General features: G+C 38.2%; 2 protein-coding genes across 2 annotated transcripts in view; both read right to left on the bottom strand.

The window, feature by feature from the left end:
- Positions 1–959: 959 nt before the first annotated feature.
- On the bottom strand, positions 960–10,099 carry LOC104021365 (uncharacterized). Its single transcript, XM_009474908.2, has 8 exons — positions 9,273–10,099; positions 7,768–7,854; positions 7,333–7,566; positions 5,491–5,513; positions 4,464–4,609; positions 3,788–3,888; positions 3,591–3,692; positions 960–2,996 (listed from the first exon to the last, which is right to left on the bottom strand). Exons 1-8 carry the CDS (start codon positions 9,816–9,818, stop codon positions 1,203–1,205), a joined length of 3,033 nt encoding a protein of 1,010 aa, XP_009473183.2. The 5' UTR covers positions 9,819–10,099; the 3' UTR covers positions 960–1,202.
- A 781-nt stretch (positions 10,100–10,880) lies between these two features.
- Positions 10,881–22,187, bottom strand: part of ANXA10 (annexin A10) — a 32,830-nt gene continuing 21,523 nt past the window's right edge. Inside the window, exons 5-12 of the mRNA XM_087736807.1 lie at positions 21,295–21,385; positions 20,555–20,634; positions 17,661–17,714; positions 17,443–17,536; positions 15,899–15,994; positions 15,189–15,247; positions 12,943–13,065; positions 10,881–12,081 (exon numbers count right to left, since the gene is read on the bottom strand). Coding sequence (XP_087592933.1) covers positions 12,013–12,081; positions 12,943–13,065; positions 15,189–15,247; positions 15,899–15,994; positions 17,443–17,536; positions 17,661–17,714; positions 20,555–20,634; positions 21,295–21,385 — 666 coding nt within the window. The 3' untranslated portion in view covers positions 10,881–12,012. The remainder of the gene's footprint in view (positions 12,082–12,942; positions 13,066–15,188; positions 15,248–15,898; positions 15,995–17,442; positions 17,537–17,660; positions 17,715–20,554; positions 20,635–21,294; positions 21,386–22,187) is intronic.

The following is a 22,187-nucleotide window of genomic DNA, read 5'->3' on the forward strand; positions in this document are numbered from 1 at the left end:
TTTTATTTTTTAGAAAAGATGACTATCTAGTTGCCAGTGAAAAATTCTGAAGGGATATTAAACATTCTGCATTCTGATCTAATACTTGCCAGTTGACATATCTACCTAACACAGGATTAATTTATGTAAAATCTGGCACCAGCTCTTGCTGGAGAGTGAACACTAAATGAAATAAGAGCTTTACTCTGAAATAGTACTGCTGTCTGTGTATTCTAATAGCTAAAGCACAAATGGCTGTTGGATGCAACAAAATAGTTAATAAATTAGAAAAGATGGTATTTTTATCCTCACTTTGTGTCATATTTCACAGACTAAAAATGCAATGAGTTCTGGATCATTAATGCTTACAGTGAGAAGTGTTGTTTCCCTTTTTTAAAAGGAGATTTTTGCATTTTAAAAGCCAGATTCTCCTAATGCTTTCATCAAAACAGCAAGTTAATATCTGTCCACTGATTCCCAACCTGTTGCCAAAAGGAACTGAAAATTAGTTGTGACGGTTACTTTGCATAAAGGCAGCACTTCAGAAGCGGAGCTGACACCCTTCTGCTGCGTACAACAAGAACATCGATGTGGCGTTTCAATTTTAAAAGCATAAGAGAAACTACTGAAATTATACTAGAAGTTGCACCTTCAAATGTACATTGCATACACCATAGAAAAAGAAAACAGCCAAAGGGAGATAGGCAAAACAATTTTCAGTAATGCCCTGCAACGTCCTTTATTTTCCCCACGGCTCTCCTCCCTCCGTGCCCATGAGGTGAATGCTATTGCCCGTACTCTCTCCCTGATTTAACCCTAGTGCAAGCGCTGCTGTACCCAACCAGCACCATGCTGCTTCCTGGGGCTGAGGCTTCACTGAACCTGCCTTCTGGGACACCCCAGTCCCCACCACCCACGCGTACCCCAGTGGCACTCCTCGGCCTTCTGAGAGATACAGCACACATGGTCATACTTGAGTCTGTCACAAGACATGACAGTTTTGGTTGTTTCTTCAGTTTGGGTTTGTACTATAAAAATCACTTTAGTACATTGTACTTGCTGATTAGCAGTTATGTTTCTAACACAGAGATACCTCGATTTGCAAGACTCAGGGAGAATAACAGTTGTAAAAATCACAGGTATCCCCACTTCTTCAAGTGTTAAGTGGCATTTATTTAATTCCGGCTTATTTAAGTATAGTTCTCTTCCATTTCACTCACTCTTCATGTCTCCGATTTTCTTCTAGTAGATACTTTGTCTTCGGCAACAGAAAAATATTCTGATGCACTGCTGGTGTCAGTAGAGACGGATGTCTGACTGAGCTCTTCAGTGTCCGAATCGCTGTCACTTGGCATTCCTCCTGCCTCATTTACCGTAAGCACAGATCCTCCTAAAGATGGATCGTTGCATGTGCCAGGAACAGAACAAGCTGCATTCTGACACTGTACAGACTCAGGTTCATCTTCCCTCCTAGGACAGGAACAGTTGTTTTCAGCAACAGTTTCACTCTCTTCCTCTTTTACCTTTGTTTCTTGTTTTGTTGCTGAAATACCAAGTTGAGTGGAAGATGCATTCTCATATTTAACAGGAAGGACAACTGAACATAAAGGCTGACTACAAGAAGAATTACTATCAGCAAGCATTTCTGCACTTTCAGTTTTCTTAGACGTGTTCATAGGAAAGAATGAACCTTCCCATTTTGGATGACTATGTCTAGAAGCAGGCTCTGCACACTCTGAAGATACCGGCTTCCCCAGATCTAGAGGTGTTTTGTCAGGAGATTTCATCTTCTCTTTTTCTGTTTTTTCAGTACCATTTCCAGACAAAACCACAGAGGAAGTCAGCGAATCAGAGGTATTTCCGACAATACTTCCAAATGAAAACACTGGTGAAGGCAACTGAAAACAGTTATGCTTGAAGGAAAATACACAGTTACTGGGGAGAAGGGGGGGCTCAGAGGCATCATTCTCCCCAGCTGAAGCATTGGTTTCTGAAGTACTGCAAGCTACAGTTGTGTCGGATTCCGAGGCATTAGCTTTTTGTTCCCATGAGACAGATGGTTTCTGCGTACCATATTCTGCAGTTTCCTTCACAGAAAGTGTTTTTTCTCTCGTGTGAGATGATGTATTTTTGTCAGATGGCTTCTCAGATTGGCTAAACAATGAGGATAATGGTAAAACCTTAAGTGAATTGCTGACTCCCGATCCTGCAAAACAATCTCTTTCTGAATTTACAAAGGGAAATGAAAAACCTTGCTTCTCACTTTCTGCTGAGTCTAAATTAGGACTGGCTGAAGCATCAGAAACTGTGGTTTTGGTTACAGGGCCATGTTTTCTAAATTTGCTTTCATCCTGGTTATCGATTTTATCCACACGATCACATTTTCCTAGATAAAACTGAGGGAAAACATATTTCCTGTCTTTCTTTTTAAAGGAAAATGTACCTGTATCTTTAATAAATCTGGGTAATGAGTTGCTACATGCGCTGAAAGCAAAAGGTGAAGCAGAAAATCTCTCTGCAGAAACATCTAGAAATTCTGAATTTGAAACAGTAGCAGCTACTGATGCTGCTGGTTTTAAGCCGGATGAAGTGCTAGAATTTGCGTCCATTTCGGTGGAAACAATAACTGCCGATGCCTGCATTGGCAATTTTTCTTTAGTTACTAAGTCTTTAGAGTTTTCTGATAAGGCTGGAGTGGTTGCTTCCTGGGAACGTCTCTCATGAAATAACTTAAAGTCACCATTTGTTTCAGAAAAGTTCATATTTGTGGATGGGATGCTGTGATTGCTGGTTCCAGAAAAGCTTCTCTCAAAGCCATCTGCTCTTTCCAACGTTCCCATTTTTACTTTATCTGTGTTATTTGCTTTGGTAGGTGAAGATGCAAAAGGAGTTCCTGAGGACCTGTCCTTCAAAGCCTCAGCAGTTACAAATTTATACTTTTTATTTGCAGGTAAAGTTTGTGTCTTGAAGTCATCGGTGAGCTTCTGACGTTCCATATAGTATTTGTAACGTAACTCCTACAATTACAGCAAAGAATCCTATTAAGTAAAATGGCATTTGTTGATTCAGAGGTTATAAAACTCACACACAATCCTCAGACTGAAGTTTTCATATATTCTATAGCATTTATGACGTATTTTTCCATTGCTGCTAGAAGGCAACAGAACAAAAGTCACTATGGACTAGATAACTGGAAACCAAACAAAAATGAGATTGGATTCAGTTTCATGTCAAATTATCAGGAATTTAGGCAGCCTTAGAAGAGTGAATTCTATTATCTTCAGAAAACAGAACATGGGCAGATTACTTCCTCTTGAAATAGGCAATAGAGAAACTTATTTGGATTAGAAAGCTACAGATGTGACTCAAAAAGCCACACTAAAATATAAAAATATGTATTTGAAGTCAGTAGTAAGATTAAGTTCCAGCTTTCTGAAGAAAAAAGAAAGTAAAATCCTGACAGCTTTAACAACCTAGTCAGATTTACATTCTAGAACTGGAGGGGTACCTTTCTACTAAGAAAACTGAAAAAGATTATAAAAGCTTATTTAGAAAGGTGTGTCATAACAAATAGTAACTTAGCCATACTTACAACAGATATTCAGTCATACCTCATGACTCATGTTTTGAAACGCTGACATTTCTGATATTGACATTAAGCGAGTACAGATCCTGCTACCGTCTGCTAGTGCTTCCTCCTGTCCGGCCACAGGCTGAAAAATGTTTTGCAGCATACATTATAGTTCATTTCAGTCAGACAAAATAAACAAAATAGTACAGTGTTGTAGCCCCATAGTCAATAACTTACAAGAAATGTGTTGGGTATATTCTTCTGGTCCTGCCATTGCTTTATGTTATTTTTAAACAGAGTATTTTTTGTTGAGTTCTCATTTCCTCCAGAAGGTAGATCTATTAGAAAGAATACAAGAATACTGATGGAGAGCGTATTAAGTATAGAAAATACTGAAAGGTTCCTGTGCATCTAAACACAGATTCCAATTAAGAACAGAAGTATATTGCCCTAAGTGAGACCCCAGTACTTGTCGAAACTTCTGTGATATAAAGCAAGAGGCCTGTCTAAGAAGTTTGCTAAATGCCCGCCCTGATATAAAACATAACATTTTCTCCTATGAGGTAAAAGCATTTAATCAGAGTGTAGTTAACGTTCATATTACACTACAACAAATGCCTGTCTAGTTCAGCCACACACTTCTGACGGTGGCGATACTGGTTGTACAGGAAAATTATAATGATACTTCCCCCAGCTTCCAAAAACACAGCCTAGGGACGTTCTAGAGAAAGCACATTCACAAAATGCATTGAAAGCCCTTGATGAATTTATCATCCATTAATTTGCTCAGATGCTTTCTGAACACTTGCATACTTTTGCCACGCAGATTGTTTAATAGCAATTAGTTCCACAAGTTGCAGGTTCCTAGAGTGACTTCCTGAATCTTGTCCCATATTAAATCTTTCTTCCCTACCTTTAACAATGCCTAGATTAACAGGCATTAACTTCAAAGCCAAGATTTCATTAACCACAGGTTTGATATCCATCTTCTTTTGAGTATACTCTGGTGGTTTTTCATAGCTGGATGCTATATTCATTAAGTCAAGCTGAGTTTTCATTCTGGAAAAGGGAAAAAAAAACCCAAACTTAAACACTTTTCTTAATGCTTACACGCAACAACTAAATTACACCTGCCTAATACAAAAAAAATTACTCTAAAAAGAAAACACTAAGAGGGAGAAAAAAATCAGAAAAAGTAAGTCTTCAATAAAATGTCAAGTTTCCTAGATTTTTTTTTCTTGAAACTTACTACTTGACAATTCACTTGAATTTGGTTTCATACACAATGGAAATGGCAAGAAGTAGTGCCTGTAGTTCAGCAAAAAGATTAAAACACCCTCACTTCTCTTAGTCTACTGTACCTCAATCTAAATTATACTCTTTCTTCAGAGGGCAATGCTAATGTTAGTTTGAACCACGACGTATTTTAAAGAACTCCATTTCCAATACTCTTTCTTAAACTCTGCTTAAAATGTGATAAGAAATGTAATTAAGAATCTTTAAAAAGAAATATACAGAGTATGTGCACTGCAAACACAAAAATTAAGACACTGCAGAATCTCCATACACGCTCTTAAAGATTTGTGTAAAAGCTCCAGGCATGCTTCAGTGTTCCCGAGTTTAAATAAGATATCTAAAAATATCCAGTCATCATGTATTAATGAATTCCTATACTCAGTTTTTGTCAGGGAGCCAATTCAAAAGATTGATTATCTCTAATCCCAGATAGTACGTCACAAAAATTCTTGACACATTTCCTAAAATTTGGAATACAGAGCACCCAAAAATCTGAAAGCATTATGATGTCTTAAAATGAAAATAGTATTTAGTAATTAACTTGCTATTTCTGACCATATCCAAAGTAACTATTTTCTTAGTTTTTAATCTTAAAATTACAGTAGAGAACTAACAAAGCATGAAAAAAAAAAAAATATATATACCTTGTATTCAAGCCACAGGCCACCTATAAATAAAACAAGAATTTTTAAGATATGAATGAGTTTTCCTTCAACTCTCCAAAGGAGATTATTTCTTTATCAAAATACTTCAGAGACTGAACTCCTTTTCTTTATTTCACAGAACTATAGGAAATAAACCTGTTAACCTTCAAAAAAAGTGAGAAAAAGAGCATCTAAATGTAAAAAAACCAATATGTCTGGGACAACGATTTATCTTGTAATATTTTGTGTTAAAGACAAAAAGAACCCCTTCAGAGCCAAATGAAGGCATTCAAATCATGAATCATCACTTATATGGTTATCTAATCCATTTCAGATGTTCAGATATCTGTAAACATTCAAATGAAATACTATTTTGTATTTCTTGGTGAGAGAAGCCTCTCCTACCTGCTCTCAAGATGCTCTTACACCGACATTAAAAAAAAGCTGCCTTTTAGTTTTAAATCAGCCAGCTAATGGCAGTATGAAGTGCACTGCACTTTAGTCAACTGACACTTCCCAAAGAATGCATAGTGAAAAGTAAAAAGCTGACTGGATTATAGACTAGCTGCTTCCCTGTAAAAACCTGGTGATCTCACTGTACCAAAAACAACAACAACAACAAAAACCCACCTCACCGAAACGAGCTGTATACTGTTATGGGAGGCGGGTGGGAAGGTGCTAAGTTTAAAGCGTACTAATCACTGGAGTCAGAATATTTCTTCCAAAAGTGGGAGTCACTTTTACTTTGGGTAAAAGTGAAGTTTTCCTTAACGAGTTGTTACCAGAAACTTAGTCAAACTCTAATTACTTTTAGCTTCTCGTTTATCCGAAGGCAGCAAAAAGATCCATTGCAGAAAACAACAATATGCTATGGTTGTTTAGGAAAGCTTAAGCCTTGGAAGTTAAAGAAAACACAAAATTCAGTACTTATTCAAGTACTTTGCCCCCTATCTACCATCTGCCTAAATTCCATACAACTGCAGCCATACTGTTTGACATAAACGAGATGATGCACTAGCTTAGTGAACAGCGAGGATTCAGCTTGTGTCTTGGTTCCTTTAGCATTTATCTCTAAATCAGAAACAGTGTTTTTCTCTGCAGTTTCCTTAAACACTATGAGGAAGACTTTCCGGGTATCTTGTATACAGAACTGTATATACTGTGTAATACAGTTCATATCAGAAGTACCTAAACTAGCTTTGAATAGGCTGATTTATCTCCGTTGCACACCTCGGTGCAAAGTTTACAGCAGGTTTTAAAATCGGTATAATCACCTTCGCTCAGATATCCCAACACAGTATTCCACAGCGCAGCACAGACAAGTTATCGGTTCTGGCTCCAGTCTTTCCCCAAAAAGCATTTTTAATGTCTTACAAGTTTAAAAATGCAATGCAAGTGCTTAATACACAAAGAATTTGAAAATAAATATGAAAAAGCAAATAAATGTGAGACAATTTTGAAGGCAGTCCTACTAAATAACTCCCTACATAGCACCAAGGCAGCTTACTTTCACAGCTGGTAGCATAATACAGCAAGTGATACAGCAACAGCTGTACAGTCAATATTAATTTAATTAGTTTTCAGTGAAGAAAATAAGTGTCTACTGAATTCACTAAGTATCACTGATAAGCTGCCAAGAAAGCTTTTCAAACTTTTCTAAAACAAAAAGCATTGTTATAAAAAAAAAGTATGAAGCGTTAAATAATTTTAGTCTGTATCTTTCATTTGTTGAATTTGGTTTTCCTGATCCAGTCACTATCATAATCCACAATACAGCAGGCTTTATACGACATTTGAGGTTCTTTATACACTGATATCAAATAATAACAAAAAGGCCATCACCTCCAGAAAACGCTGAGGATCACACTCATGGACAAGCTTTTCACAATCCTTCAAAAAATTCTCAATGGTCTTCTTGTGAGTCTCCTTCATCTTCTTCCAAATCTGAAATTCTTTCTCTTTTTTACTTCTTTGATTTTCAACATCTTCTAGCAATTGCCGTTTCTTCATTTCCAGAGTTTTGAAAATTTCTCCAAATTCCAGTATAATTATCTCTGCATCGTTGTTCAGCACCATCTAGAAGCACAAGAACATAAAACCAGATGAAAATGCAGTAGCAACGTCTACACGGTGTCACTTCCCTAAGTAAGCTCAGAGCACGTCTATGCCACAAGAAGCACCAGTATGCTCCATATTGTGATTAACCTATCATGAGAAGAGAAACAAAGACATATATATATATAAATATACATAAAAAATCCAGCATCTGTAACTCACGTCCGTATCATTTGGTTGACTTGCGATTTCATTCATCAGCTTCTCATTTATTATTCTCATTTTTTTCAGACTGCTGAAGAAGGTTAACTGCAAGACAATTGAAACACTTATTACGACTTTATCCACTCCATAAAATAAATACATTTCAGTGGTTATCTAGGATCACATCATGGGATGGTCTGTACATCATATTAAACAAAAGTTGTGACTCAAAACATCACTTAATAACATTTAATGCTTTCCTGGATCAGTACACAAACTTTCTTTTGCTATTTCTCTCTCTCAAAGTAATGTTTTTAGGCTCACCTACAAAGCACATTGCTAGAATGGCTACGGGGTTACTTTATAGTAAAAATATTGTTTCCATCAGCCTTTTTTTTTTTTAAACCTCTCCCCTCACACACATACCTATCACAATGTAAGTTTTAATGCTGTTATTCCAGTCTGACAAGCAACTGTGTGATATTCACTGTTTTTTATGCCTCACAATAATAAAATAGAAAGCCGTCCATAACTGAGTTATTTCTGTTTGGTTTTAAACTAAGATTACCACTGTTTTTTCCCCTAAGTTTTACATAGAAAATCTAGTGCAAAGACTGTTTTCCCCTGGTTTCCCAAGTGACACGCAACTGGTGATGGGAGAGGCAGGAGGGAAATCAGTGAAAAGCAACTTTTGGCTTAAATAACAGTCAGTGCTGTACTTAAACTTTTATACGTATACTCTTCATCACTGCCCTGCACTTGTTTCAGTTACTGCACAGCAGAACTGCAGTATGACATGCTGTCCCGCACCCAATTTGCATAGGGCATGACAAGCTCATTCTACTCAAATGGTAGCTATTTTGGCAAAAATCACAACTACTACCACTACAACCAGTCAACCAACCATTAGGCCAGGCAGCTGCTTTCTTTGTAAAAACAGGAATGCATTTTAGTTTTACATTTGTTAAATTATTACTTACCTAAACCATCTATTTCTAAATATGTAATTATCTATGACCCAAATTACCTATGCCAGGTCAGAGAGCCTATAAACAAAATATCTATGGGTGTTTGGTTTTTTTTTTTGTTAGTAGGACTAGCATCTTCCTGAACTTGGAAAAACTGGATCCAGACATGCAATGAACTCTTAGCATCAGTGTGTTCTTTCAGCAAAGACTGCAAGTCTCTATATTAAAAAGAAAAAAAAAAAAAAAAACACAGACCAAAACACAAACCAACCAACCCAACTCTTCAGGTGCTCTGGTAAGCTGGGTTTCCATCTGTTGATACTGTAATATCGCCTGGTTCCCTGTATGTGGTGGACGAAGTCTGACGGCAGCAGGGGAAGGCACACCCCGGTAGTCCACAAACAAATCCTGACTCCTGGTTCAAAGCAGCATACTCCCTCACTGCCTCTCGCCTGCCCACCACACCGCGTTTTTCCCTCCCTTTTTGAGTAAAAGCAACCCGGGCCCGGCGGGATCCCCTGTGGGACAGTCCGACCTCCCAACCGGACCCCTTACTTTTTCCTCCTGGTACACAGTGTCTATGAGGTTGACGGAGTGGAAGATGCCTTGGTGCTCCTCAGAGACGCACTGCCCGCACCCCGCCTGGCGGCACATCCGGCAGTAGAGCTGCACCAGCCGGCTCGGATGCTTCTGGCAGGTTCCCCCGAGCGCCAGCGGGGAGAGCAGGCCAGGCCCCGGCCCCTGCTCTACCTCCCCCGCCTTGGCGGCCGCTGCCGTGCTGGACCGGTAGAGCTTGACCACCTCCGCTAAGGTGGTGTTGACGGGCAGCGCGGCGGCGCCGCCGCGGGGCAGCGGGCAGAGCTTCCGGCACAGCGGGCACGACACACGGGCGCCGGCCGCGCCGCCACCAGCGCCCGGCCCCGGCCCCCCCCGGGAGAGGCGGACCTGCCCCTGGCCCCGCTGCTGCTGCAGGCGGGCGGCCTCGGCCGAGGCCAGGCACTCCAGCACGCACTCCCGGCAGAAGTTGTGCGAGCAGAGGGGCAGCGTCACCGGCTCCTCGAAGAGGGACAGGCAGACGGCGCACGTCAGGCTGGCCTCCATCTGCGACAAGCAGGCGGGTGGCCGAGGCCGAGACCGCCGCTCCTGCTGCCCCGGGCCCGGCTCGCAGGCGGGCCGGCTGGGCGCCCCCGGCTCGTCCCGCTGCCCCGCTGCCTCCAGCTCGCCCCGCCGCTGAGGCGCTGCGGGCCACAAGCCCCGCGAGCGCCGAACTCAACCACCGCCCCAAACCGCCAACTTCCCAGGAAGTGGAAACCGGCAGCGGGGGGAGGGGCAAGGAGAGACGCGGTGGCGATTGGGGAAGGCGCGAGATCGACACCGCCGCTTTCCAGTCGGGGCAGACGGGGGGCGGGGGGCGGTGCCACGGGGCGGGGCGCGGAGCTGCCCGTCCGTCACCGCCGGCCCGGCAGCGCCGCGGGTGCGGGGCCCCGCCCCCCGTCCGGCCTGCGGGCGGCTGCGCCCCCGGACGCCTGCCGGGCCCTAGCGCCGCCGCCGCCATTTTGTGACAGGCTCTCCAGGGCGTTCCCGCCCTGCGCCTTGCGAGGAGGGGATCGGTGTGTGGGCAGCAAGGCGGTTGATGTGGAGAGCGGTGTCCTCGCTCCTGTCTGCCAGTGTGCAGAGTTAAAGCGAAGTAACTCCCCAGGGCTGAGGTACGGCTGTTATTAGCTACCTCTAACTACAGTTGCAAAATCATCATATAACTTAACCTTAGGATCTTGTTTATGCTGACGAATTGGGATAGTGCTCATCTCATTCTCTTTTTTGTTCTTAGTTTATTTTTCCTCCCAGAGCAGTTCCTTCCAAAGTTCTGGCTTAATAATTACATTATCCACCTGAAGTATTTTGAAAGGTGTCAAACTCAAGAGGGACTCAACTGAAATTTTGAGTTTATTGTAAATCAATAGATTTGTAACATAAAGTCAGTATTTGCAAAAAAGCAAGATACACTGAAAATTACGTTTTCACAGAGGGAAGGGACAGGTGCAAACAGCACAAAAGCAAACGTGTATGTTTTTATAGTAGTGCTTTATTCAGTCATACTGAGCTATACTTGCAGAAAGTACCTATTTAAAAAAAAAAAACAAACAAATGCCTGGTCAAGTTGGAAACCTTGTAGCTGCAGGAGAAAAACAAAGGGCAGTTATTTAGTGAATATTGCCACATTTCCCCTTACTTATGTCTGTTTACATAAGAGACTGACAGAAGGTACAGAGACACGGGCTGGCAAGTCTCATCGATAGGCTGCACTGAAGGGACTCGGGGTATCTAAAAGCAGTGTCACATTTTCCTGTGGGATGAGGACTCGAGGCCAGGCTCTGCTGCCTTTCTGCACTGCGGTACGAGTTGTTGTCACCAGATGTTGGCAGACTGCATTTGCTGGTATTCTGAGGAGCGCTGCATCCCTCAGGCTCCTGTGGAGGTGTGGTGTTACCTACTAGTACTCAGCTCCTGAGTTATACCATCTGGGGAATCCTGGAAATACCTCCATGCTCTGAAGGTCAATATTCTATTAATGATTAAAATGAGAGGTGCAAATGGAATTTCAGAGTTTAATCCTCTGGAAATTCTCTGCTCAAAGCTACATAATGCTTCATCTTCCAGGGGTTTCCAGTGCATGGCACTAAATCAAGAATGGTTTGGGATACTTGGTTCTAATTTTTTCTTTTGTTTCAGACAGAAAAAGGGAAATGCCATTAAGTATGTCGGCTAAATGAAAGAGAATACAAAAGCAGTCTTTGCTGAGTGACTGATAATAGACTGGGGCAGATGCTTAGTTTGATAGTAACTAAAGCAATAATATTCAAGAGCATAAATATGAGGTATAAAAAGTGGGAAAGGAAAGAAAAAAGTTACTTAAAGGAAGAAAAAAAAAGTAAATAAAGCAAAATGTTTTTTCTCTCCAGTGTGGAATTGAATAGCTTCTTCCAGAGCCTATTGTCTAATGTTTGGGATGTTGCGAGACTAAATGATAAACATATGCTTACATGGAGTTATTTTACTACTTGCTTCATTAATTTACATTAATCATAGAAACAGAAATATTAATTAGAACTAGGGATAGAACCATGTTCCTGCTAACGTTTTTTCCTGTCTCGAGAAAGATTTAATATTAGCAAATGTACAGCACTGATTTTTCTGTTCTTTTATGTAGAATAGTGATCTTTTAGTGTATTGTGTATAGCTTCAACTTCTATTTAAAATAGATTTATACAGCCTTCAAAGTTTATCTTCTTCTTCCTTAATAATCTTCAGCATCACCAGCACAGATGGCAAGTAAAGCACTCTCATAATGCCCTGAAGCAAAATGCTGTAAGAAAAAAAATCAACATTTCTGTGACTGTACGTTTTCTTAATTTTTCTTCTCTTGGTGTGTAACAAGGACTGGACTGATGTTGTAAGGTTTTGTAAAATATTACAGTGTTTTCGTAAGGATTCTAGGCCAAGATTTTTTAAATTTCACATAACTTGGGCTTTGGTTGCTTGGGCACCTAGAAACAATCTGCCTTTGAAAGGTTGGATCAAACCTGTTTGATACTTCCCAAGTTCAATACCAAAAAATCATGAGCAATTTCTTACAGTTACTGCACATCTTACAGTTGCATTATAGCAACATAAAAAAGGTAAAGTGTCTTAGCAAGAGTCATTTTATACAATTAAACAGTGTCAGAGTTTTGTTTTAAGATATAGAGCAAGAGTACAAGAGGAATTGTTTTTCTGAAGGTTGATACCGCCTAAGCACAAGGATAAAACCAGATTTTTATCTCAGTTTTGCACGAAAGTGGTATCAGCCTAACCTTGCACGACGGTTTGAAAGAAGATGGTGTCAGTTAGTGTAGAAACTATTCCTGCAAACTATTCCTCAGCATACACTCTCCTGCCCTGTTTATATCCTCCTCTTGCTATTGGGGAGGGACAGAATCACGTAGACTGAGAGTGAGTTGAGAATGCACTGCTCACTTACTGAAGTTAGCCTGAGGCACTGAAAAGATATGCTACTGGTTTTATGCATTGCTTTTTTAAAAAAAAAAAAAACCAAAACAAAACCAAAAAGCCCCCCAAAACCACAAGTGGTTGAATGGAGATTAATCCTCTGTATTTTTCTGGTAGGGCTTGGCACAGTCTGTGTGGTGCCAGTGTGGAATATATGCAAAAGTGTGTAAAAACTTACTTTAATGTCATGAAAGAGTGATTTCCCGTATCTCTCTTTGTATCGCTGTCGTATATTCATCAAGTCAATCTCACTCCTGGCAATGAGAATCCTTATAACTGTTTTATTGTGAAACCCAAAGTCCTAAAAAGAAAAGGAGAGGAAACTTGACAGTTAGACAATATGTGTTTGCCTATCTGTATATGCTCATGTTAATGTTTAATAGATAAGCCAATTCATTAGGCTACCCCTAAAGATATCCTAGATTTTAAAGGAGTCTAAGCATTCAAAGGTTTTATCCTACAGAGTTTTCACATGCTCAAATAATAGAATTCATGTTACTGAATAACAGAGGTTCCCCACATATCAGTGTTTTAACCATGCACGGAAACTGTTAAAAAGAAAAACCTGATGAACTTTTGTCAGTAGTCTTAGGTATTCAGTTTGTAGGTAGCTGGTGTGACTGGCGTCGTGGAGTCCATTCAAAGTATACTGAAGCCAATAATCTATTTCACAACAATTGCTGCCGAATGCGAATTCAGTGAGATTTTTTTAACCATTGATTTAGAATTTACATAGCTTGTATTCAATTGTGTTTTATTTTAACTGTTTTAAAATAAATTTTCATATTGTAATCGTGTGGAGAATGGGGACATCTAGTGGCAGTAGAAGTAATCAAAACAGATTTAGGGTTGGGACGACTGATGACCAATTTATATTATTTAAAGCTAAATGGTAATTCTATCGACTAGCCATTGCTATTGAAATCTTGTTCTCAAAAAAACAAGAAATGAGATATGTTAAAAAGCTGCATATAGAGAATTTGATACGTGTTTGATGACTAGATTAAAATCTTTCTTATAAACCATTATGGACTATGATTTCAAGCATTAGAATCCCGGGTGGGTTTTATTATATTGTATTATAAATGGACATATAAAAAGCTTTTGGTATAATCTGGACATAACTTGGCTGCAAAAACAGACACTATTTTAAATTCTTGCATTTCTTTTGAGATTACCTGTCTTCATTAAAACACTTTGTGGAAACAGGGTAAAATATTAATTACAATAAAATGCAAATGTTTATTCTTAAAAATTAAAAACTTTTTCCTGCATCACATACATCATCTGAATATAATATAGAAGAAAACTACCTATGTGATATTTCTTAAAATTAAAAATGAAGTTTTGACTTGAAAAGTGGTCTTGATGCAGGACCTTTGAGAAACATCACTTTTCCTGACAGCTGGTACTTTTGGCAAACCTTTTTTATGTCATGTGCCAGAATCCTCTTTTGACCACTCAGACAAAATATTGCCTCTTCCCCTCAGCCCCTGGGTTTTTCCTTGGTTCCTTGCTGGCCCATATTGCTGGTTTAGCTGAAACAGGGGACAGCAGTAGTGGCAGCACCTGAGGATGCTGGGGCCCTGTTGAAGTGTTGCTGAATAGTTTTATTTGATGGTTCTGGCTTGAATCCTATAATCTTTACCATTCCTGCTCTAAGATGATACTTCACATTTTACCCATGGCTGGCTTTTATTACCATCTTCTAAAGATTACATTTAAAAATTTAAGCTTAAAAGATTACACTTTATTTTTCATCTAATGTAATGCCTCATTATTTTCACTAATGAATGAAAAACAAAAGAAAATGTCTTCAGTGACCTCTAGTAGGAAGTATTTGTAGGTGTTTCTTTGCATTTACCCACATTTCTTCTTGGCACTCATTTGTTTTAATATGTTAGCACTTGCACACAAAGATAAAGAACCTGCATATATATATGTGTGTGTGTGTGTGTATATATACACACACATACACACATATATACATTGAGCCCCACAAGAAAATATGACCATTTGTTTTTACGTAACACTGATTTATAATTTAATTTTTAGTGATACTTATTAAATCTCTAGATACAAAAGTTACAGAGTAAGAAAAGTGCACATTGAATTCTGCACAGCAGGGGGAGATACAGTCCATAGAAAAGAAAGGTTTTCAATTGAAAAAAAAATCGACAAAGTTACTGGACAGATACTTTTTAAAGGAATCTAAATATTTAACTTTTTACTGTTACTGCTAAATCCTAACTGCTGCTTAGGCACTACTGCTTTGAAATTTATGTTTTGTTTAGTTTTAAAACATGCAATCACACCTTAAAGATTGAACAGACTGATTTGTAAATACTTCTTTAACATTAATCAGGCAAACCAAAAAATAGGGAAGCTACTTTTTATGATATGTGAAGAAGAAAGACTACTTACATGAATTGCATTATAAAGCCTGTAAGCAAAGTAGGAAGGCTTGTCACGAACACAGAGAACTAGGAGAGAAAAGTTGCAACAGGTAAACATAAGATTATTATAAAATCAATTCTATTGGCTTTGGGCTTCTTGAAATATAAAGCTGGGTAGTGCTGTCCATGACTCAGCTTAAAATTAAGCTTCCAGTTTTCACAAATATGACTATATTTATACTTTTAAAAGTCTAGTAATTATTTTAGATAGGTACTTATTACTGTTGCATCGAAGGGCTTAAATGTGAATACGCTCACGTGACATCTTTGTAGAAATACTATTATCCTTATTCTATAAATGGAAAACAGACACATAAAGCTTGAAACTTGTTTTTATGCCACTCAAGTTCTGAAAACCTTGCCAGTTATTTAATATATGTAGAATCAGTTGGTAATGCACAAAATTGATGACACAAAATTTATTATCAAATAAAGAACGGATACTAGTTCTGCTCAGTCAGAATCTAATGCTGTATATATACTTTTTTAGATTTACACAAACATGGAAAAGTAGTTCAAATATTCTTTTCTAATTATCCCTGGAAATTTCATTTCACAATATAAGAGACTAAAGTGGATAAAAATATCAGAAAAATAATATTCTTATTACATCAGAGCTACCATACTAGATATTTATTAAGACATTAGTGCTAGTATAAAATAATATTTTTACGTTACCTATTGCAACCAGTAATTCTTGAAAGTATCCATCATAACATTCGTTAATGGCATCTACTATGTCTTGCCCAGAGATATTTTGGAACTCCTGGAAGACTTGGGGGAAAAAAAAAAATCTTGCTTTATTCTAGTTCATTAGTAATGATCAACTTGCCTTTTTTTTCCTGCTTCCCCCCAGTAGTGTAACTATTGAGTTTATTTTTTTCCCTGTTTATTCTCAGTGTTTCATTATGTTTATATGCCCCAGGTAAGACAGTCTAAATGAGTAGCCTGAAACCTGGCTTCCAGTACATTCTTTCTCTGGGCACTCCAAAGCCTCTGTTTCACTGGAATCTTTAATAAATTCTCCATCTAGCAACTTCTGTTTATGAAACTTGTAAGAAAGTCATGTCATTAAGACAACTTCCTTGCTTAGCTTGGCTAAAAGTGGCCAGAGATTCACAGATTGTGACAAGAAGCCATGACATGACATGCATACCATGTCACTATCCAGACATAGATGCTCTGGATAATGCAAGTATCCAGACTTCCTTACACACACAAATATACAGGGTGTGCTTACTCCTTTAGGGAAGGAGGAAAATTTTCAACTCACTGCCCACTGTAAACCTTACGGAGGGCTACAATACAGGCAGAGCCCTCAATTCTCTGTTACAGAAGGAGAGTAGAGCATAAGCAGATATGTTACATTATGTTAAATCCTATCATCACCAGCCTTACAGGAGTCATGACAGACGAATTAATTTGTTGACCCATGACAGCAAAGTAGTTCTAAGCTACTGTTAGAAGTTGGCCTAAGAAATACAGCTGGCTGCACAGTGATAAACTTGTCACCAAACAGACTGTTTTTCCACTGCAAAGCAAAAGTCATCTCAAACTTGTCACCAAACAGATACAACAGGTTTCTTTTCTATAGTGGAAGATCTGTCTGATCTCATATAATTTTCTTGCAATCTGTAATTATGTCTGATTATCTATTTTAAATAAAAATGTCCCATTATGCTTCTGTGTGCATGTATGTCCATTATGAGAGAGCAGATGTGGACCCTGAAGTGCTCCCACCAAAAACTTCTTTGAAACTTCTGTGGAAAAGCTTCGACACCGCAATGTGTTTTCACATACAAACATTTGTTGAAAATACTTCAACTGCCTCTCCCAAGCTGTTTCCACTTGTAGCAAAGAGTTACTTAGGAAAAATGAAGAAAATAGTTAAGAAAAATCTGCCTCATCCTGTTGTGTTCTGTGTAAATGCAGTGCAGCCATAGCTTATGCCTTTCTTTGGCCATACATTATTCTCTCTGTTATTAGGGATCCTGATGTCTGTTCTATCTGCAGCTGTCTAGTCATAAGCCAAAGTTCAATTTTGCATTACTTCCAAAATCCCATTAACATCAGTGGGAGTCTGAGAGCTCCAACAGTTCACTTAGGTTTCAGGCTAATACCCTGCTGCACACTGAGCTTCTTGGTATGTAAACCATGGTTTTATTAGCAAGTCAGATTTTTCCTTTCCACTCTATGTTCAATCAGCTGAACCGCTGGATTACCCATCCACAACTGCTGGTAACTCTTGTTGCAGAGAATCATTTGCAGCATGTCTTTGTGTTCGCCTGTTTTCTGCTGACATGCTTCCCATAGAATCTAATATACCAGAAAAAGGAAAAAAAAATGCAAAAGATTTTAAGTAAGTCCTAAATCTCTTTTCAAAATTTGTGTTTGTTCTTTTTTTTTCATGTTTGAGAAGCTCACATCTGACTATATTTACCATTGCATCCTGAGCAGCTGTACAAGGATCTGCATATCCTTCCATCCTTGTTCCCTGGGGAAAGAAAAGATACATTTTCTTCAAAAGTTAAATCCTAAAAGACTGTAGGAATATAATATAAAGTTGTCTCTATATGAAGCTATGTTTCATTTCTTGAGGTAACGAATATGGGCTTTTAGATTGGATCAGTATATTCAATGGCTGAATTTGCAACTGTAGAAAATATCTTCAAGTTGTCATGTTATGTCTTCATTTCCTCTAAGTAGAGCAACTCTGGAATGACAAATGGTCTTGGGAGAGAAAAAAGCAGGGGAGGTGGATAAACCTCTCCCATTTTTAGTCCCATTTTAAACAAGCTTTTACCTTACCACTACCATCCCACCACCATTTCCAGTGTTATGGATGTTATATTGCTTACTGTAGTATGTAACTATGAGGGGAAAACAAGGACAAGAATAACATTTGCCATTCACTGATTATTTCTTGTCAATGTGCATATTACCAGAAGAATCTTTTCTCAATTTTTTTTCTCCCTGCACAAGCCGTAGGACCAAACACATCGAATAATAGAGATTTTGCTTGCTTATAATCATTGTCTAAAATTAAGATCCAAGACTAAGACATTGTTTGATAACTTTGATACATAAACCACAGAAGAATATTTCTAATTTTCCCATAAATCTAATAGCTTTTCAGTTACACAAATCAAGCTGACATGCTTTAGTAAACATGCTATGATCTGATTTATATAGTTGTTAGAAAAAGAGAGAAGCACATGACTTTTAAAATTGCCTTTTTAACCATAATTGACTTGTAAGGATACAAATCAGCCCTGGCTGCAGAACTCTTAACAATCTCAAGCTGCATGTAATCACTGCCTTAATGATATGTTTGAAGCAATTTACTTTAGTTTAAAATTTACAGTCATTTTACCCTATATGTGAAAGGGAGGATTAAAATTATGTATTGGCTCTCAACTTGTAGAATGACTGATTTGTAGCTCTTTCCTGTTAAAAATGTTAATTTATATTTTAATTAAATTGTAAGAATTTCGCACAGTGGAATTCCTAGTAACAAGATGAATTACTTGAAGGAAATTATGCTGAAATGACTGCATAAAGTTATATACATGAGAAAACACAGGAAAAAAAAGACAGACAGCAAACGATAAGTTAAATAATGCTCTACATGAGTCAAATGCCCGCTTTCCCCAGTAACATTTAACAGTGACTACCGTTGGCATAGTTTTGCTGAAGAATCCCACAATATCTATAATTATTTTTTAAATTGTAGAAAATTATCATATTTCAATTAATACCCAAAAAAAGAGAATTAGAATAAAAATCTGTTTGTCTCACTAAAATATTAGTTAGCCTGAATTGACTCTGTTAATTTATTTAGGAAGGACTATCACCTATAACTGCTAATCTGCCTCAGTGTGGACATGAAAACCATAAATACCACACTATAACAATTGAATAATTTGCTCTCCATATGTGAAGCACATTTACTTCTATCTGTAGTCAGATGTGTGTGTCATCAGTCCCCAGATTTAATAGAAATCAAAGCAAAGGGTGTCTGAAAAAAGCATTAAAGGATGCATTGGAGATGTTGCTATAGAATAATCTTCTGTAAGATGCATGGTACTAGAACTAGAAAGGATATATTTTGATGAAATATCACTGAGTTTTAATATAAGATCATATCCAAACATCAATGATTCAACTAACAATCTTCAGAAGTATACAGTATAACTGAGTAAAGTTGGAACACTTCGTTATCTTGAGAAAAATAGCAGTTAGATCTTGTTAGCTAAGAAGTTGCTGATTTCAGGTCTGTGTATCTATATCTGTGGTTTAAGAAAATAAGGGCTAGTAATGTAGTCTCAGATAATTTATTTTAAATTTGTTCTTTTGATGAGTAAAATGTGTCCCATGATTTTAATAAAGATGAGAAGTGAGGTTGCTTAACCTGTAGCTCTTCATTTTTAAGCAAGGAAGAATTTTTATTATTAATTAGGGGGAAAAAACATCCAACATTAGAAAAAAATATGTCCTGTTTATGGCTTCTACATTTGAAACATCTGCTCTTTAGCTCTGTACCTCAGTGAAGCCTGCTGCTTTTTCAAATCTTAGTAAGAAACACTTTTTCCCCAGACACACATATATAAAAATACAGATATACCTTATGTATGCTGTTATCTCCTGGCAGTCCTTTTGTCATTGTTTGTTACTCTGGTTTACAAAAGATTTTTAAGATAATGAGCACAGTGATTACAATGAGAATGGGAACTCATGATCTGACAAGGATGACCAACTTTGTTGTGTAAAAATACAAATTGGTAAAACTGCAAAAGTTGGTGTGTGATAGTGACAATTCATTTGCCTGTGTGTAAACATACTGTGATTTAGCATATGCAGTAGCACAAAGAACATAAGGTTTAAAACAGAGAACTATTTAATACTTTCTTTCATAGTCAAATGTGGATATACCTCCATTTTTACATAATGCCTAGACTGGATTATGAATCATATATTCGAACAACAGAGAAAACAGAGCTTTAAAAATGAAAATCTCATTTGTACATGCAAGTAGACTCCTTTTGAGATGAGGCAGATTGAGCAGAGGGTCAGGAGTTGAATATCCAGGGACTTACTCAATAAAATAATCTGTTGGCCTTTGCCTCCATCTGAAAGCCAAAGTCAAAGTCAAAGTAGATGAAGGAATTCAAGTTCTCTTCCTCTTCTGTGTTCCTCCCTCTCTTGTTCAAAAGTGTAGCCCTATTGAACTAGTGTTAGCCACAACCACCTTCAAATTTAAGACTTCTCAAATAGTATCAAAAGTTATTATGATTTTTTTAGAAATGTAAGTCATACTACTTGTTTTTACAGTACCTGAGCAAGGTTCATGAGCGTATCTCTGAAGTGACCTGAAGTCTCAGAATCGATATCTTGTTGAAGATCATTACTATATTCTAGGTTAAAACAAAAATGTATAATCCAAATCACAAGTGAACATGCTCTGAATAGTACTAATGAAGCTTAGCAAACAAAGGATAAATAAATAGGGTGCAAATACTTGTCCATTTTCTCTGGTGATTATTCCACAGTAACCCGTGCAGGTTCTGCACAGACCTAGCCGTGGGGCTGGCAGGTCTGCCTGGGCCCTGCTGCGGGGCTCGGCCCTGCTGGGGGGCCTCAGCCATGGCTCCGGCTCGCCTGCCCACCCACCACGGGGGCAGCCCCAACGCTGCTGCTGCTGTGTGGCGGTGGGATACTCGGAAATGCCCCATTAAGGGAGGTGAGTGGAACGTCCAGCCTGAATAAGCACTTTTTGAAGGAAAACAGCTTAGGTACTTTTTTGAATAAAGTGTGCAAAAGTTTCTGAAAATCCCAAAATGTGGCTACCAGGTATTTCAAATGTCATAGGCAGCAATACATCTCAAAAATACTATGATGTATTTTCAACTTTAAACATTTTGCTTCAGCCTTGTATATAGTTATGGGAGAGGAGGGGGAACGGAACCAGTTAGTATTGAGAAGTCATTTTTGTAGTACAATTCCTTCATGGGTGCTAATACATCCAGATAATACGCATAGTACAACTGCTACTGTGCACTTGTAAAAAACATTACGCATTAAGTAGGCTTCTTTCATCTGGAAGATCTCCATATTTGATCTTGAGGCTAATATGTCAATTAGACATTTTTCTTCTGTGTCTACTCCCTGTGTGGAAAGAAGTGAATATGAGAAGATTTTGTTAGTAAAAGCCACAGCTTTTAGAAGAAAGCAATGCTGCATTTATTAGAAGTTACAAAAGAATAGCAGTCTCTGCTGGAGCAATGCAGAGTGTACTTTTGTATAGTTTACCTGTTTAAATAGAAAATGACTTTAAATTAATAGTGGAACCCTGTATTTCAAATATATTTGTACTTAATCTAAATTTCAGCATGTACATTAACAAGTGGGGAATGAAGCAAGACTAGTGTTGACAGAAACATAATGGGAAGAATTTTAGAGCTTTTGTAAGAATTTTGGATTTGCTGAACGAAATCAGATGCAAAGATTGAGCATACATCCCCAGCAGGTGTTCAGACAATCTGAAGTAGATATGAGCACAACTATTATGTTGTGCTTCTATCTTCTTTTTTTAATTTTTTTTTCAAATTTATTTAGGAATGTTATGGTTTGTAATGTCTACCATAGAACTTGGTATTTAAGTGAAGCATCATGGCCATGCATGCAGTGCTGCAAATCATTGTATTTTCCCACAGGATTTGAATTAATTTTATAAACTTGAATTGACATAAGATATGCTGCATATGCTGCTTTTGATATGCACATATATAGAGTTGGTGAGTATTCTTCATTTGGGGTGATGGGAGAACATGACATCGAGCCTGAGCCTGGAGACACATATGGCCTGTTTTTTACTTCGGCGGTATGAATCCAGAGCAAGATAGAACAATAGAAGCAAGTTTAACTTTGAGCCACATTTAGAAAAAAATATAACTTTGGCATCTTGTCA

This window comes from Nipponia nippon, unplaced genomic scaffold (assembly GCF_047370975.1).
Source record: "Nipponia nippon isolate SJK-2023a ecotype South Korea unplaced genomic scaffold, ASM4737097v1 scaffold_6, whole genome shotgun sequence".
Lineage (NCBI taxonomy): Eukaryota > Metazoa > Chordata > Aves > Pelecaniformes > Threskiornithidae > Nipponia > Nipponia nippon.